The sequence below is a fragment of the Cottoperca gobio genome, chromosome 16 (genome assembly GCF_900634415.1).
Source record: "Cottoperca gobio chromosome 16, fCotGob3.1, whole genome shotgun sequence".
In the NCBI taxonomy this organism is placed as follows: Eukaryota; Metazoa; Chordata; class Actinopteri; order Perciformes; family Bovichtidae; genus Cottoperca; species Cottoperca gobio.
The window spans coordinates 18,995,826-19,014,786 of record NC_041370.1 but is presented as its reverse complement, the minus strand read 5'-3'; the positions used below and the strand labels follow the sequence as shown (position 1 = coordinate 19,014,786).

The following is an 18,961-nucleotide window of genomic DNA, read 5'->3' as shown; positions in this document are numbered from 1 at the left end:
TTCAAGTTATTCATTCCAGGAAAACTAACACCGGTCAGTGCTAAGCTACAAACAAACACGCTCTCTTCGCCTCTGTCTCTCTCCCCTCTCTCTTAGTCAAACACACACACACACACACACACACTTTTCTTCACTATATTCTAACATAAACTTCTCATTTCTCAGAAGCTGTGGAGCCTCTAAGCCATCGGAAGCAATAAGCCGCTCCAACTTTCAGGCCAAAGACACTAGTTCCTTTGCTGAAAATCAACTTCTTTTATCAAAACAAGACTAATTCTCAGGAAGGAGGGGTGGTATTTAAATCTGCCAACATTAAAAGTGAAAAAAACACGCCCAGGGGCTACACAGTCCTGCACTCCTCAGGACGCTGGCGTAGACAGAAGAGTGGGGTGGGGTGGGGGGCACATAAATCTCAGCATGCTGATTATTTTGAGGGGAGAATATCACATAACAGCATCGTCAAGTAAGAGCACAAAGGTCGCTGTGTAATCTTAGCTACCCCGGGCATTCAAAATCATTAATCCCTGGGCACTGTGATTCTCCAGCTCAGAAATAAACTAGAGGCCTTCAGCAAGGCGGCTACAGCAACGAGTTGGGAGGGCGTTCATCCACCAAAAAGTATGTGGAGACCCTGTTCTGATGTGCTGGTGATTTACTAGCAGGCTACAACACATGCAAAAGTGTAAATACTTCAAGCGAATGTCTTTTTTTTTTTTTTTTTTCAAACAGTGCCTGGGATTACTTTGGAGTGCTGATACATCAAATGGTAAGAACAGGCCTGAGCCGTGTCATTAATATGAAAAACAAATAAATCTCTTGCAACAGTTGAAACATTTCCACCCTCACATTCCAGAGGAAACTTTAAGAAAATGTGCCGCTACCTTGACGCAGAAATTAAGCTCTGTAATTAAAGGGATTGACAGGAAAAGAAAGGAATGAGACGGTTAAAAAGAAAAGGAGAGGAGAGGGAAAGGTTGCGATGTGCTGGACTGGCTTGCTTATTACAAGGTTATAAGAGTGGTGGAGGTTGAGGGTGGGGGTGGGGGCGGCGGTGGCTTACCGAGGTCATTAACTGGCATTGTCTCCTGACGTGATTAGTCAGGTAGCAAAGTCCATTTGTCACCTGCACAGGCAAATTGAGTTGGTGCTGCACTAGGGGCTATGGGGACTGTATAATATCAACTTGATTACATCAAGGCAGCTGCGGACTTGACACCTTACTGAATTTGTCAGCATTAATCGTTAGGGCCTGTCACAAATCCATCAGCTCCACAGATAATTAGGGCTCTCTCTAATGAAGCCAACGGGAAGCAACCTTACCCCCAACGCCCCCACACACACACACACACACACCCTATACCCACGCACACACACACACACACACACACACACTATCTTTCTTATAATTAACCAACGAGCTCCACAGAAATCAGAGCGACTATCTTATCTGCTCTTCCTCCTCGTCGTCTTCCTCCTGTAAGACTATGTAAGCCTGCCTCGGATGAAAGACGGCGTCACTCCATTCTGTCTTTTTTATTGTTCCTGCTTTCCTTCCTGCCCACCCCCCCACCCGCTCACCCTTAAATCGAGTTGTTTAATGATGAGGTGAGGCTACAAGTGTAATAACACACACACAATAACTGCATACTGGATAGAGGATAATATACATGTACAAACTTTTTAATGCATGTTTAAAAGTTTCTCTCCATCTCAGCTTTACTACTCGGATTTCTAAACAGGGATTCGTAAACGAAAACTATAAAAATATTTTTTTTTTATGTAATTAGAGCTACATATGGTCTGTCAAAAAAAGTCCTTGTGTCTTGGCACCACACACACGCTTCAAAATAGTACTAGAGATAATTATGTTCAAAAAATTGTGTTTGAGAAAATAAAATTCAATGTGTGAAAATGTGAATTTTCTTTCTCTTACTGTAAGATTTGCCCTAAAAAAAATCCTTGAAATTCTTAAGAAATGTTTTAATAACGGAGAGAACAACGAATACAAAAATAATAAAGTTGTTGCTGTAAGACCATGAAAGACATTTATTTACAAGCTGCCTTCATTATGGCAAAATAACATTTGTACAACTGATTCTAAAACGCAAAGAAATCCACAATTATGACTTTTGCTATTTTATGGTGTTGTGGAACATTTTATGCCCAAATTGTCCTTGAAACACTACAATAAACATTACGTAACAAATAATATTATCCAAAATAAAAAGGTACAAGCTGAGAAAAGAAAGGAAACCTGTCGAGACAAGTCAGCTATTGTTGTTTTAATTGTCTGAGCTCTAATTTCCATTCTCAGTCTCACCATGAGCAATTTCCTCTCTGAGCAGCAGCACAGAGAGGAAGCCACAGGTCAGTACCAGCTCCCAGTGGAGCATCAGGCTTGCTCAGCGTGCCTGTGTGTGTTGCTTATTTGTTGCTACTGGGAGCGTGGAGTGGAGGGCGTTATCTCTGACCAACTGTCATGTTCATGGGAGGATGGAAAACATCCCGTCTGCCAAGCTGTGATTGACCATTACAACCCATGATGTGCATGGCACTCAGTGGACGGTGTAATGGATCAATGCTATGTGTGTGTGTGTGTGTGTGTGTGTGTGTGAGTGAGAAAGAGTGTGTGTGGTGAAAGAAGGGAGGGGTCACAGCGATGTCATGTTCGCATGCCTCCATCTACATGCAGAAACCTAAACAGGCTCCCACCATGCACGGCCTTTTCCACGAGGGTATTTCTCCCAAAACAACAACCGAAACTCAAACACACATTTAGAAAAGTATAGCGACGCTCTATCTGTAAATCTGAATCCTTTCTCCGGAAGTGTAGGCCCGAAAAAATGTGCTTTGCTAGAAAGACAAGGGAGAAAGAAAGGAAGCAAGTCGACAGCGATCACCGGTTGAATGTTCTCCATCCTACACTCTCTTCTCATCCTCCTCCTCGTCCTCACCACCACCAGCTCCCTGCTTAAAATGATAAAACCTGCTGAGTTCAAAGTCTTCGTCGGCTGGCCCTCCTGTTCGACCCGCTTTGCACCTCATATTTCAAAATCTCTTTAAAATTCTGTAACTGTCTTTTGTTCACTCCAGTTGTTAATGCCTAACTTCAAAGGCTCGGCCTCATTAGCACAGAGGTAGAAACCCCTGTCACTCATTTACATTTGTTTAAAGGCTGCAGGGGGAGACAAGAGGAAAAAAGGGGGAGTCCAAATCCAAACCACTAGAAGTCAACCTTGTCGGTCGTCTGCCAAGACCTGGTTTTATCAGTTGGTCACATTGCAAACATTAAACTCCCCTCCAGCAGTGGATATTGATTTCATTACTGGGCTGATTCTTACAGTGAGTGTGGGGTGAATTTGGATGGGAACGTGCCACAGCATTTATCTCTATGAAGAAAAACAAACTCAAACACCTGATTAAAAAGGAGTGTTTGGGTAGATTTTTCCTGTGATCTATTTAACATACACTTCATCCTTTCATCTGTTTTTTAGTACCTTCCCTGAAATTAAAATGAGCTGATTTTCCACCCTAATTCGCTAACTTGTTATGCTTTTCAGTTTCGGTTCGAGACAACAGGAGGGTTGTGTGTACGAGTGGCTAAACCTACCAGAGGCATGCCTGTCTTCATGGAAGGATTTATTGATGTTTATCAGGGATGAATAGATCAAAGACTGCCACATGACAGGCGATCAATCACGCATCAAATCAAGGATGGCAATCCTCTAATAAAACTGAAAGAAAGGGAAAAAACCGGCTCTCACCAGTTTTCTCCCCCTTCTTTCCCAGTCAATTATTCATCATTACTCACTCTTGAACCTCAAAAGCTCCCTTTTATCCCCATAACATGCCATTTAGTTTATCTCATCATTCTTAAGAGAACTTTCCTGGTAAAGGAGAATAAAAAAACAAACTTAAAGCGGCATTACGCAGATATGTGCGTCATTTGCGCAATTAAGACACATTTTAAACACAACTGTGGGTCAGGGGTTGAGTTGCGCGCTACGTGTTAATAACACAACACATTTAAACAGAGTTGTAAAATAAATCTCAGCATGCAGCACAACTACACAATGTGATGTGGAAGGAGATATTTTCATTTGACACTTGTAAATGAAAAGTAGTTGGTTACTGGGATGGGAAATGAGGGGCGGGTTATACCTGCTGATCGCCGCGGATCTTGCTGCTTTCTCCTCGGCATAGTGACCGTCACTTTCCACGGTGCTTCTCATGCAGGAATTACAAACAAATCAAGTCTGTCAGTTCTGAAAAAGCATCCCGTTTTTCGGGGAAAATGTTTCGATCTCGGAGCTGTCTTCTTTTTTCAAACTGCTTGCTCTTTTTTGGACTTAATAGCTGGGTCGGCTTCGACAATAAGCACACAAATTACGAAGGGATTCGGCCAGCTCGTGACACCTTCATGTCCATCAAAGATCATCTTCCTTCATGTCTCTCATGGCAGGGTTTACAAAAAAAAAAGAATCGAGAAAGCACCTTGAAACCCAAGTTTTCAGTTCACTCCCCCTGGAAAAAAATCTTCCTAATCTCCAGCGCTGTTTGGAGGGGGGTGATACTTTGCTGCGCCTTTTTACGCACACCAAAACTAAAAAATAAATAAACTCTGGCGATAACAAAACAAATAAGTCCCGTGTGAGTGCTGCGCACAGCTCTGATAAGTAACGTATCCTTGTGTTTCCTTGTCTTCTTGTGCCAGAGACCTGAAAGAGAAAAAGGGGAGAGGAGAAAATAGATAGACAGGCATTAGATGGGTTAATGTCAGTCCCGTCACCACCACGCCACCTCAGCCCGGATCCAGCCTCACCAGTCCGGCGAAGACTTTTTACTCCCTCCCTTCCTTCCCTCTTTCTCTCCCATTGAAGGAAAATAAATAAATGGCACGAGCACGCTTTCCCTCTTACTTACGTTTTTTAAGAGTCGTGGAAATAATTTCCACCGCTCATCTCATAGCATCTTGGACGGAGTCGGGTTTTTTTTTGGAGGGGTGGCTGATGCGGTGGAGAGGATATCACTTGAGAGAGAGGGGAAACAAACAAGACGCAGGCGCATCCAAGCTTCGCCAACAACAGATCAGGTCGACATGCACTAAAATATTTGTCTCTTAAAAAGGCAACAAATAAAAAGAGGGGGGAAAACTCCAGGGACTGATCCGAGGTCTCCCAAAAAAGAAAAAATGGAAACGCGGTGGATCCAGGAGCTGTTTCAGACAGTCTCAACTGATAGACAGACGCATCGAGTGGCTTTTCCTGCTACATTTTTACTCCTCCCCTCTCCACAAGCGTCACCCCTGACAGAGGAGCCTACCTGTCAATCTTTTTAATTGTCTTGTTTTCCCCCCTCTCTCTCTCTCTCTCTCTCTCTCTCTCTCTCTCCCTCCTTCTCCTTTTGCTTAAAAAAAACCCAAAAGCTCCGACAAAGGAAAGGATCCTTTCGGAATTTATCGGAAGATCAACTTAATCCAAAAGTTATATGCACATGTGATCGCAAACTACAAAAAGTAATACAACTGTTACAACTTAAATGACATCTTTAGTTTATAAAAGCGTGGCACTGACATTGCACGAGTTCGTCTCCAACTGGGGGGGGTGGGACGAAGGTTCAATGGTCCAATATGTTCTAGTAATAGTTACATGCTTTTTGAATAGCCTGTCAGTCGGATGACAATAAGATGATGACATAGGCTATCTAAATGAAACGGGCAAGAACGCACGCTGCTGATGTACACGCTTTAGTTACAGGTGTACATGTGGGCATAAACATGTTTCGACAACAGCCCCCTACCCCCCCACCCCGAATACAAATGCGAAATAAACGGCCACACAATTGCACAACACGCTGAATGACTTTATTTAGCAGCTTTGTGGATGTTTGAAGAGATCCGGCGCGGTTGGTGCTGGTTTCGTGGGAGGAAAACGTTTGAGGATATGTTCGGAGACGAGGATTGATTTGTGTCACCTTACTAGGAAGTGAGTGTTGTACCCGGGAAGGGGAGGGACTCTAACAACAAGTCTGTGGCGCTGCTGAGCTGCTGCTTACAGGGCTGCACCAGTGCAACGTTTTAATCCGAAACACTCGATTCCGTGCCTGTTGTTTTTGCGTAAAAAAAACAAGTGAGTGACGCTACAAAGCATCGCAGCTTTTATTTTTGTTCATAAAACGCGTTTTGCACCGCTCTGCCCGGCCCGGCCTGCACCTTGTGCCTGTGCAGAGGGGGGGGGGAAAGCCCACAGCGCAGGCTAATGGCAGTCGGGTTCATTGCTGCCATAAAAAAAACGCCAAGTTGTCCGTGAACTTTGTCACATTTCGGAGCCATGTCCAGCCTGCTGCTGGTAAGAAACGGCAGAAGAGCGGTATCGCTAATCGGCGGGGGGCGCAGAGGCACCGACGCACTTTCAGGAGTTCATCCGGTGGCGCGGCGCTCCATCATAGATATGTCCTACTCAGCGCACTTCATGGATTTTAAAGGATCCTCCATACCGAGCAGCATGAAAAAGCTGGTCGTAAACAAGCTAAGTCCTAAATTTAGAGACGCCGTTTCTATGCAAACCGTTTTGCTTCCGACACCCGGAGACGCGGACTTGCTCGTCAGAAATCGGTAAGTTGTTGTTTTTCAAAGGTGGGCAGAATGTTCTCTCTCTGCGCGTTCTGAATAGCAATAGGTGACCCAAAGCGAGTCTATTAGTGGATCATTATGTGACGCCGATCTATCACAGGGATGTTGAGAAGTTGTATAAAGGGCTCCGCTTACCTTGATTTACCCATGTCCAGCACCTGCGATCATCATCATTATCACAAGATGGCAAAATACGTGAGGAATAAGCGGTGTACTGTAATTCCAAGTTCCGCCCTCTCTGCATTTGTCTATCAATCCATCTCTCTCTCTCTCTCTCCCTCTCTCTCTCTCTCTCTCTCTCTCTCTCTCTCTCTCTCTCTCCCTCTCCCTCTCTCTCTCTCTGTCCTCCCGTCTCTCTACGTCACCAAACTGCAAACAGAAAGTCATGGAGGGGGGGCTCAGACTGGCATCAGGAGATGGAGATGATGGAGAAGGAGATGCAGTGTTACATGGCGCGGGAATTGCAGCATAATTTCTCTCATTCGCAGCTGCAGCACCCAGCAGTGTATTCACTGTGAGGGGAGAGTAAAGCCACCTGGAGTCAGGATCAATGCCACTTTTAGACACACTGAATGATTATTTTATAAATTGATAAATAGTATTAAACTACACTTAAGGTGGAAAAGGCATAAATGAATGAAAACAGCAGGATTTCTGATTCCATTACATTACTGACTGTATGTTGCCTGATCTGATTTTAAATGTTATATTGGCCTTACACAATACACCTCAGGGTTTAATTTGATATTTATGACCAATAAAATTAATATTTTCCATCAGATTGAGTGCAACACAATGCACCTCAGGGTTTTCTTATGTTATTTACTGCCAATAAAATTAATATTTTCCATCAGATTGAGTGTAAACCACAGCACATTAGTGTCTTATTGCCTTGTAAGACAGAGATCAGTTGCTTGTGAACTAAGACCTTTGACCATGAGATTGTCTGTATTACTGAGCGTCACAGTCATCGAATCAGTGAAGATGTTTTAACTAACAGAAAATAAATATTTTGCTTTTTTATTTTTTTTATTGTGCATATTGAGAAGCACTTATCCCGTACTGCACAGCATCAGTGCATCCTAATTAAATATTGCATACGCAAGTATTAAGCGACAAATTTCAGAGGGAGAAATTGATCATTCAAAAAGATCAAGACTGCAGTAAAAGAGGCCGATTAATTCACGAGGAAGAAATCCAACTTTTGGTCTTTATTTTTAGATGTTACTGATGATAAAATTGAAGCAGGTCTTTTCCTCAAGACCTTAGATTCCCGAGTGCTCCGCACCTCCACACTTTTTGAGTCAAACTTATGTAGTCACAGAAATGTATTTGAATACATGATCTGCACATAAAAGACACAATGTGCTTTTTATGATATTCTTCAAACTGGACCGTCATGAGTCCAAAAGGTTACGTTATCTGTTAATTATCTTTGATAAGAATCCAGAACAAATCATCACCAGGCTTTGAAAACCTTAACATTTCATTTACTATGTTTTCAAAGTGTAGCATATGTGTATCAATAACATCTTTCATGTTATTATTTTATAATGTTACGCTAACAAGTTTGCTATCCATGATATAATTTTATCATCTCGGTAAATTTTATTTTATTTTATTTCAAAGGTTTATGTGTAAACGATTTGTATTGCTACAAATATCAGCTTATTTCAATTAGTTAAGAATCACATGGCTCAGTATGCTTAGTTATATAGATTGAAATGTGTGTACGTTTTGAGGAAACTGATTCTATAGAAGTAAAGTATACATCTGAAGGTGTTCTATCACTGACCCATCTTTAAAACACAGAAGCATAATCTACCAGCTCAAAGTACACGTGTGACATGCACAGTAATGAGGCACAGCATGCGTGTCGCTCTAAAAGAAAGTAAATGATTTATTTATACATTCCTTTCTCACATATTTGTTCCCAACATGTTACCAAAGTAAGATGAAAACGGCCGTCTTCGTGACGAGGCAAGAAGCAACTATCTAAGATTTTTAAAAGTGTGGTTTGTTGTGGGTGTCTCTGAAGACAATGAATCATGACATCATGCAATGTGTTTTGTGATACAAGCCTTTCCCTGTCAGTGCAGGACCGTGCTCCTCCAGAGAAAAGGGAATCATTGCCAAAACAAACCAGAGTGTTTGTGCCCCGTGCAGTAATGTCTGTAGAAGGAAGCTGAAGTCTTGACCTTCAGACAGAATTCAGGAAATATGCCCTCGCACTAATGACCACATGAAAGCTTTTGTACTCGATTGTGAATGCATGCATTTGATTCACAACTTCATCATGTAGTTGTTTTATGTTCTCACATGTCATCCACAATCAATGTTTTTTTTCTCTGTATTTCAGTTTTGCAGGAGTCAACGCCTCTGACATTAATTACTCAGCAGGCCGCTATGACCCCTCGGTGAAGCCCCCCTTCGATGCCGGTTTCGAGGGTATCGGTGAGGTTGTTGGCCTCGGCCTTAGCGCCAGCTCCAGTTACACCATCGGGGACACGGTGGCCTACTTCGGCAGTGGTGCGTTTGCCGAGTACACAGTGGTGCCAGCCAAGGAAAGTGTGCGTGTCCCTGCGGTGAAGCCAGAGTTCCTCACCCTGCTGGTCAGCGGTGCCACAGCCTACATCGCCCTCAAACGTCTGGGTGACCTTACCAAAGGTGAGACGGTGCTGGTCACGGCGGCCGCAGGAGGAACGGGACAGTTCGCCGTGCAGTTTGCCAAACAGGCCGGTTGCCACGTGATCGGGACCTGCTCATCCAACGAGAAAGCCGGCTTCCTGAAGTCCATCGGCTGCGACAGGCCAATCAACTACACCACAGAAGACCTGGCGAAGACGCTGCGGAAAGAGTACCCACAAGGCGTAGACGTGGTGTATGAGTCAGTCGGTGGCAGCGTCTTAGAACTCGCAGTCAACAGTTTGGCCACTAAGGGCCGGCTCATAGTGATCGGCTTCATTTCGGGGTATGAGACGGCATCAGGGATCCCACCCTTCAGAGGGGGTACGCTGCCGGCCAAGCTGCTCCAGAAGTCAGCCAGCATTCGAGGTTTCTTCCTGCCCCACTTCCTCAGTGACTACAAGGAGGCTCTGGGTAGCATGATGCAGATGTTTGCCAAGGGAAAGCTAGTGTGTGAGGTGGATTGTGGGGATTTGGCAGAGGAGGGAAGGTTCGTAGGCTTGGAGTCAGTGTTCCGAGCTGTAGACTTCATGTATGCTGGGAAAAACGTGGGCAAGGTGGTGGTGGATGTGGCACCACCACCTGTTAGCAATAGCAAGCTGTGAATTACCTGATCGTTCAGGCTCTAAGAAAATCATACTTGAACGCAAATGATTAAGTAAAAAACGGAAAATGAAGGGCTTTAATCGTTTTGTCTCTATTCTTGTAAGATGATTGATATAACATTATAAGTAAATCTACACATTGCTTTCACAAATACAAATAATGAGTAACTTTATTTTCATAGTTTTTGAAACCAGAAGTGTTTTTTTTTCATTATTTACATGAAGTCATTCGCAAGACTGAATTTAGTTTAAAACAAAAAAATAACTAATAACTCTGAATTGATATATTATATATATAATTGCATAAGGATTCTGATTAAAAATCTGAAACGGTAGATTTGGCCAGAAAATATTTTTTATAGTGTTTCTCAATCTTGTGTGCCCACCTTCTGGTGCAAGTCCACCTCCGAAATTAATTTAGACCAGCTGCCATAATGTGCTCGCTTTTAGCACTTTCAGGCACTCTATCTACCATAAATGTTTTATGATAGACTTCATTGTTTTTCTAATAGGGGCTTACAATGGTATGTGCTTGTCAAAAGTGAGTGCTGCTCCAGGTGTGCTTGGTATTTCATCGCCTGTTTGTGGCTGACAGAAACGGCATTCACACAATCAATCTTTTCATTCACATGCCCCGAAGCTGCACATAATAAAAAAAAATTAGTCCAGATAACCAGGAGTTGGACTAGAAAATGCTATTACCTTTCCCCACTGCAAGTGAAAAAAATCGCTTGCAGTGAATGTACTGTGGAATGCCCTTTGACATTATTTTTTTCATTTCCATTTTTTTTTTTTTTTCATTTTGTTTTTGAGACAAGAAACAAAGCAGCTCAACATATGTTCGGAAGTTTACTCTCATTTCTACATAAAACCCAAAGACCTTCAGCCATTGTGAAAAGATAACACTTAGAAGATAAGTGTTTTGCAACTTTAAAAGCCTCAATAGGTGAAAGGTTTCCAAGAAAATAGCTCCTGTATGTTGAATCCATTCCTGTTGTATTTATTTGCTGTATGTAGTCTAAGACAAACACCTGTTCCTACCTGGCAGGGAGGGCTGTAGTGTTCATGCACTGTGAACATGTTATTTCCTCATCCAGGTGGCCACTCAAAATATAACCCAGTGTGAAATACGTTACAGGTGTGACCCCAGCATGCAAAGCTGCTACCTTCACCAGACGGTGCAGGAAATCAGAAACACACCAGGCCAAGGCCATTTTACATCATAGTGAAGCGAGTCAGAGCAGCAGAGTCTTCCACAGACGGTGGTACAAGTGATTGTCGATGTTTTAAGTCCAATAATATCCTTCACATACATAATGCTTTTATATTAGGGGTAGTTATCCACATAGAAACAGTTGTAACACTACAAACTAGGAAAAATAAATTAAATTAACACTTAACTTAACACTTTAACACATCAACAAGAAAATAATACATTTTCAAAAGTACCTATTTAGTATTTTCTCAACTTTTCAATATATTTTATTCCCTTTTCCCTACAAATATTTTAAGCCTGCTTACTTACATTCAATGTCTTGTTAAAAAGAATGGTTTTGTTAATATTACATATTGTCATTATTGTACATCATTAGACGAAGGAAGAGTATAACAGAAAGGCGTAAGCAGAAAGAAATAAGAGGAAGATTTTATTTGATTTTGAGTCAAAATGTCGAGAATAAAGTCAAACTTTCAGTATTAGGGCCAGGCATGAGAAGAACAATAATCAGGGGAGGAAGATTTTTATTTTTTATTTTTTTTGGGGGGGGGTGGGGGGTGGGTTGCATTTAACATTTAAAGTATAAAATCCAAATGTCGAGAATTAACTTGACATTTCAGGAATAAAGCTGAATGTTTGAGAATTATCCAATATATAATATTTTGAATATATTCTCAACATTTTCAAGTCTATACAAAATAAAATAAATGTCCCTGCTGTCATTTCTTTCCCTTATGCCAGACCCTGAAACATGCAACACTGGCTACTGAATTCTCCCAGAGGTCACGTCTTCTCTTAAACGATGCTTCTTTTGTCTTTATCAAAAGCTACACTATAACATGTAGACTCACTCAGGTAGAGGCCGGGAACATGTTGCACACATTCAGACTCCTTTATTCTGACACATGAAGTAGATGAATATGATAATATGAAGACGCAATGAAACTAACACTGAGCCGATTGAGATCATTTCACCATTAGAACAAAAGGTAATGGTTAAATCACTGCATTCACCTCTGTCGCACCACTGTTTGGTCAGGCGTTATGATGCGAAAGCATGCTCGTACACGCAAAGAGAGAGAGGCGGTGATGCACATGGATGTTTAGATGAAGTTAGCGTGCTCGAGCACCGTGTGCATCCATGTTGCACGGCAAGGAGGAAGTCAGGTTTAGCATCTCTTCAATTAACAGGAGAGGCCTCGTCTCGGTGTCCTCCAGGGCCTACCTGTACCTCCGCTGATTAGTGAGCAGTCACAGCCCCAATTAGAGAACACAGGAACCTGGAGAGACAACACTCTTATTTAATTGGATTGTGTTGCAGTCGGAGGCTGCTAACTGGCAACGTATTTGAAGCAACCTGGAACTGTGGAGCGTAAACAAGACATTAAAGATAGAGAAGCATTCACAGACTTTTTGTGTGATGCAGAAACTTTGGAAACATTTTCTTCATTTGAGGAATTATGCTAAGTGTCTCATTTTAGTCAAGGGTTACTGTAGTACTTCTCCTCAGAAAGGGTCATTAACACACCAGTTACATTTAAATATCTCTGTACATGGAAGTAATGGAGGGTACATTTAGGGTACCGTTTTTTAACCTTACGGGAATAATGTAAATTCAGAGCATAGATTAAAAACAAGTATTAACAAATTGATCGCACAAAATGGAAAACATGGTGGATGTGCTGCTGGTTTTCATTTGTGAGTATGATTGTTATTGCTCTGTGAATGGATATTTTATACTTCATGCAACTTGTGCTTTTCAGAAAAGCCCCAAAAGAGATGGTTTTCTGAGATGTGCCGATATCTGCGGTGGTGTACCTTTAAGTGAGACTGTAACTTTTGAAAGAAGAAATTACAAATCCTCCCTCATACCAGTGAAAAACTGAGCTCATAAGATCTAAATCACACCCTTGTTAATCTCGACACACTCAGGAGTTTTGCTGTATCAGCTCTACTTGGTCTGGTATGACCAGTAGGTTATGCTGGATAATGTTAGCAAAGTAAAGGTAGGTGTTGCTGTATAACTGACTTTGCTTAGTGAGGTCGACTCTGACTCTTCTCTATCTCTGCTATTGTTACACTTTGTGGTGTAAATCACAAGTGTCATCACAATACAATATTTTGATTCTTTGGACAACAATATGATATTTTCTGAGGCCACAGTCAGATTCAGGGGCCTGCGATCAATAAAAGACAATCTCATCTGCCCATTCACCACAATCATTGACATTTATATCAACTCACAAAAAGCAACTAAATTATAATTTGACAATTTTATTACTGGGCTCTTCTAGACATTTAAATGAAAAACAATATATTTTCTTTTTTCATTAAAAGAATAAAAATAGACCTCCTGTTCACTATAAAGTGCCACATTGCTCATGTTTGAGCACTGTTTGAATGTTTAAGAAGGAGGTGCGCTTACACGGAAATGGTGACGCAGACGTGCCATGGATATTTCAAAATAAAGGCGTATCTTAGAGATGTTTTTGCAATAATGTTGTATGTCACTTGTGCCCACAGTGGCCGCTGCTCAGCAAAGGAACATACTCTTGCTTTAAAGTAAAAAAACAACTTCTTGAAATCACAACTTATTATAGCTTCCAATCCATTTCACTTTCCAATCCAAGACCAGAGCACAGAACTGGTTTTCATTGTTGCACGTTGACATTAAGGGTAGTGAAATTCTCAAAGGTCTTTTTCTCTCTCTTCTTTTTCCCCCACTAAACCCTTCTTTTTCCACAGTTTCCCATTGCTGGAACATGTGGCACATAACAAAGACATCACCCTCATATTGTGGGATGGTAGTCTACCTCCAGGCGCCTAAGGGACACTGGCTGGCTGCTTGGTGCTGCCAGGATACAGACAGTCCAGTTTCTTTCTGTGCAAAGTCAGTCAGACCCCCTCAACTCCCCAACTCCCCGAGCCCCCGTCACTCCTACCTCCGCCTAATTACCAAACCTAAAACCCCACTCGACTAATTAGCCACAGCAGACCCTGGAACTGTGAGTAAAGGTAAAGAGATGGCTTCATTCAGGAGTGTGTGTGTGTGTGTGTGTGTGTGTGTGTGTGTGTGTGTGTGTGTGTGTGTGTGTGTGTGTGTTAAAGAGTGAAAAAAAGAGACAAGAAGAAAGGGAAATGGAATATTCAAACCTCCTTTAGCGAGCACATCTCTACAGCCAATTAAAGTCATTTATTAAACTCTTTGCGAAACCTGAGTTGTGCATGACAGAATGATAGGGGAATGTGTTTGTTTGTGGCTGTGCATGTGTTTCTGGATATGCCGATGTGTGTGTTGTTCGCATTCACACTTTCCCACCCTCTCACACACACGTCCACATGTGTCTCAGTATGGCTGGCAATCTGTCGGCTTCTCTGTCTATCAGCGGCGCGAGAGCTCAGTGGGACATAAATTACAATATGCAGCAGAGCCACTTGTGTAAGTCTCAATGAAGGGGAGGAATAACTTTCTTAATCAAGTTCCCCTGATTAATTGTAATAAAGGTGTCATCCGTAAATGTGTCCTCCTGATTGAGTAATTCTGGGCGGGAGACAGTGAGCACATCCCTGGTGATTGGGGGGTTGGACAAAGAGTGGGGGGGGGGGGTGGAGGGAGGACATACTGAGACACAAATAGCTCCTGGGCACACTGGCAGCCTTCGCACAACTGACAGTTATGAAATACAATTATTAGTGTGATCTGCTTAAGAATTCATCAGCGGATTCACCGGCCAGTAAAGACGTTCATAGAGAGACGGAGAAGGTGTGTGTGTGTGAGGAGGGGGGGGGGGGGGGGAGCCTCTAGTGAGGGTGACACAAGAAGAGAGAAGGCCTTACTGATTAAATTAGATTTTTATTTTGTCCAGCAGATTGTTCACATGATGTTACACTATTGTTGTGAGAGGATTATCTTCTCTGTTGTCTGTTATAATCAGCTGTGTTTTCTAACCTCAGTCTAAACCACTAGCATTTAAAAAAGGTTGTTGATCTTTGTGCTATATTGTAGTGACTCAAAATCAAAGTCAATTTGAAAAAAACTGAATTTGGTTGAAAACGTCGAGGTCAGCAGTTCCCAACATTTATTGACATGTGACCCTTTAAAATGAAGCAATGTCTTCACACTTCTTTGCAGTTCACTTTTCAGACCATTTCATTTAGGTAATCTTTAAGGGCCTGAAGAAAATAAATTATTTTACAATGAATGGCAAAGATTAGAGAAAAGTTGACCCTTGTGCAAGCATCTGCTGAGGACTGTAAGTGGAGCGTGACTTAAAGTTAGTTTATTTTTTCAAAAATTAATTTCTTAAGCAGATGTTGTTTTTTTCTTTTCTTAATTTTCATTTTGTTAATTTTTATGACCCCCTTCAGATTTTCCGACGACCCCTTAGTGGGGTCTCGAGTTCTGGGTTGACAAGCCCTGGACTTGGTTGCATATTACAGTTGTTTTAACAGCATTTGTATCAGTTTACTTAGTACAAAGGCACTCGGGAAGCGCAGAAATAATTTATTTATATTTGCAGCTCAAGAGCAAGCCAAATAGGCACACCATTTTAAAAGCATGATTTAACAGCATGCTAAAAAGAAAAGAATAATCATATTAGAACAGCTTGCATTTACCACTATCAACACAGTACGATAAAACTTTATTCTAGCTCGCTGCACTACCCACAAACCTATTGAATAAAAGATCAAAACGAGCACTAATGTTTCTATTTGACAGATAAAATCACACTCGACAACATTCATCATCTCTCACTACCTGCATTAACCCTTCAGGGCACCTTGTGTAGCCTCTGGAGGGGAGCGAGGGTCCCTCACTGTGTCTGTTCAGATGTAGATATATATTCAGGTGAAAGGCAAGGGCACTATTCACCACCTCAGGATTAATGACAACATCATCGCCATTGCCATGCTGACCAGCCCCATATTTCCATTGGCTGGATAAAGAGGAGAGGGAAGACGAGGGAGGGGGGTATGAGCATTCTGTCGGCAGGATGACGGACAGGTCCTCAGTCCAGCTCCCCCAGGTCCCCCCTGTCCTCATTCTTTACTGGCCTGAGCTGGCTGGCGAGGCAGCGTCTCTGCGGCCAAGGACACAGGGGTGTCAGCAATGCGTCTGGGTAACATCGTTCATCAGGCCGCATCGGTAATGGGTAGCTCTCTGTGACAGTGGTCATCAGGACACAAAAGCAAAAGGGCCCATAAACATCGCATGACAGATGGCTGGGAGGACAGCTTCGGACAGGGAGGGAGGGATGGAGGGCGAGAGATAAAGTGAGACAGAGAGAGAGGGAGAAGGACGGAGGTGGAAGAGAGATCTCAGGCAGGATTGTTAAGTCTCGTGAAAAGTCTGGAGCGCTGGATGGTTTATGAATGCCCATGTTCAATGTCAGCTGTGAAGGGAAAAGCTGGAAATCACAGGGGGAATAGTTTGCAAGTGATGTCTAACAAAAAGACCACAAATGAGTGTAAAATAGCTCCAGTAAATCAGCTGATACGCTGAAATGAATACAAAATGTTTGGTCATTATTAGTGCAGTAAAAACATAGTGACTCCAGCCTTTTTTGCTGCACAAAATATCAACAATATATTAGTTGAAAACACAAAGAAAGATTGTTCAGGATTTAAGAATAATAATAATAATTTATTTCTCATTTAGTGAACTCACATTTTCTTTTCCTACCTCCTCTCGTTTGCTTGTGTCCATGTCAGTGATGACTTTGGCCAATTAGTGTGGTGAAACCATTTAACCCCCAGCGTGGCACAAACGGTTAAACGTAATGGCCGATATGAAAGAGGTGTTTGCTTAAAAGCCGAACGTAGAGAGAAAGTTTTGCTTGAAAAGAAAGGATAAAAGATTGTTGAGGAGGCATCTTCAGACATTCAAGCCTGCAGCGTCGATATGTCAGAAGATTTCATCAAAAGGATGTTTGGTACAACTCCGACTTTGAAGAGTTTGACAGATAAGCGCACAGCGTCGGAAGAGTTGGCCTGAGGAGGAGGAGGATGTTTTTTCAAAAAATTACAGTCTAAGCAGTCTGAGGTAATGGTGAAAGTTAAGGAATAATTACGGAGGTGATAGCAATGACAGAATGCGAGAAACCGGTTGTGTGAAAATGAGGTGAGGTGATGGTGTCGAGGCCTGTCATAGAAGTGACTGCAGAACCTGTTGGAGGTCCCCGCAGAGGGAAAACAATTGTTGTGTTAGCAACACCTTTTCAGGATGTATACTTTGTCTTCACGTGTTTACAGGAAAATCAAGTCCCAAATGTGAGGTATGATCTGCAAAACACGGGGAAATGTAGCTCCCTGCCCTCCAAAGTGATGCCGCAGGCCGCGCTGCGTCTTTTTTTGTTTTGTGGAAACAGCCTTGCCCGTCCATTAATCGTCATCCATCCATCCTGTGCACCTGTATATAAAAGGGAAATTAGAATATCCATCACTCGAGCACAACGTCAGTGTGATTGATGGGTTAGTCACAGGATCCCCTCCGTTTCCTACCCAAGTCTGTGTTGCAGGAGTGAGAAGTGAACATTATCTAGCACCATGATCAGATTTAGTGTGCACATTTCCATCTAGGAGAGCATTTTGAGTGGATGATACACAATCCCTACGAGGAGGCAGCCAGCAGAAGGTTTATGGAAATCTAATATCATAAGGCCTTTTGGTTTGTTAGACGTGTTATTCACGGAGTGGGCTGGTGACACTTTTGATGTAACAGTATAAGACAATGTAACGAGACAGAATCTCATTTTGTTGAAGTGTTTCTGTCAAACTATGGTCTGAAGGATGATTGGGAAAATCTGTGCAAACAGGTTTTGAGTGGGGTGTGCTAAGACTAAAATACCAACTGTTCTCAGAGAAAAGCCTTTGGTAAATAACAGGAAAGGTTTTTTGAGAAGGCAATGTGAATGCCAGGGAACGGGGCATGCACATTTGTCTTTACAGTTAAGCAGGCAGTATTTAAACAAAAGGCATAAATAGAGTTAGTGCAAACAGACGATTAGAATTAATTAGATGTTTCAGACCAATGTTGGGCTTTTATTCATAAAACTGTTGTCTTGTGTGTGATGTGAGGGTGTAAATGTTCTGGGAAGAATTTAATTCAGGTGGAATTTTAGCATTTATTTTGGTATATAATCGCAAATTATTGCTGTCGATACAAAAAATATTGGTGTTTAAAACCTATATCGGTCAAGTTTATGTCTCTCTTCTCTGTCTATCTCTCTGCCTTTGTGTGTGTGTGTGTGTGTGTGTGTGTGTGTGTGTCTGTGTGTGTGCGCTTTGACGAGGTGGAGACAGGAGCCCTAACGCTGCAGGATGGAGAAAGGTGAACAGGAAACAGAAGGTGCCCATGGAGGAGGTATATGACATCTGTCAGGATCCAGGGTGGGTGGAGGATTCAGCGCCCCCCCTCCGTCGGCCGAGGGTCACCCATCGCACCACAGTCGCTGAAGTTGTCACGACACCATGACACTTCCTTGGCAATGGTGGCAGCGAGCCGGACAGCCTCGGACATTCAAGACACACACGTATTTTTGAGTAAATTTGTCTGAGGGGAGTGGGGGGCATTTTGTATGTGCTGTTTGTTCTTCTTCCATACACAAATGTCAGCGTCCTTCTCATTGTTGTTGTTTTTTCTCCCCTTCCCCTCTCTTCAGGGTCCTGGATGGAGGAAGGTCAGCTGACACGGCAAGGTCGACAAACAAACAAACAAACAAACAAACAGAAGGAATTAAAACCGAGAAAAACAGAACAGATGAAAAGTGGCGGTGTGTTTTTATCGCTGTGAGGATGATTGCATGTAGCAGCCATTACTCTCCG

The 18,961-nt window shown here is 42.4% G+C and overlaps 2 protein-coding genes across 2 annotated transcripts in view; one reads left to right on the top strand and one right to left on the bottom strand.

Moving 5' to 3' along the window:
* The window catches only part of LOC115020825 (teashirt homolog 1-like), a 36,364-nt gene extending 29,464 nt beyond the window's left edge, over positions 1-6,900 (bottom strand). Inside the window, 2 exon segments of the mRNA XM_029450823.1 lie at positions 4,162-4,718; positions 6,767-6,900. Of these exon segments, the coding sequence (XP_029306683.1) occupies positions 4,162-4,201 (40 nt within the window). The 5' untranslated portion in view covers positions 4,202-4,718; positions 6,767-6,900.
* LOC115020826 (prostaglandin reductase 3-like) lies at positions 5,991-10,256 on the top strand. Its single transcript, XM_029450824.1, has 2 exons — positions 5,991-6,613; positions 8,991-10,256. Exons 1-2 carry the CDS (start codon positions 6,330-6,332, stop codon positions 9,919-9,921), a joined length of 1,215 nt encoding a protein of 404 aa, XP_029306684.1. The 5' UTR covers positions 5,991-6,329; the 3' UTR covers positions 9,922-10,256.
* Positions 10,257-18,961: the final 8,705 nt, after the last annotated feature.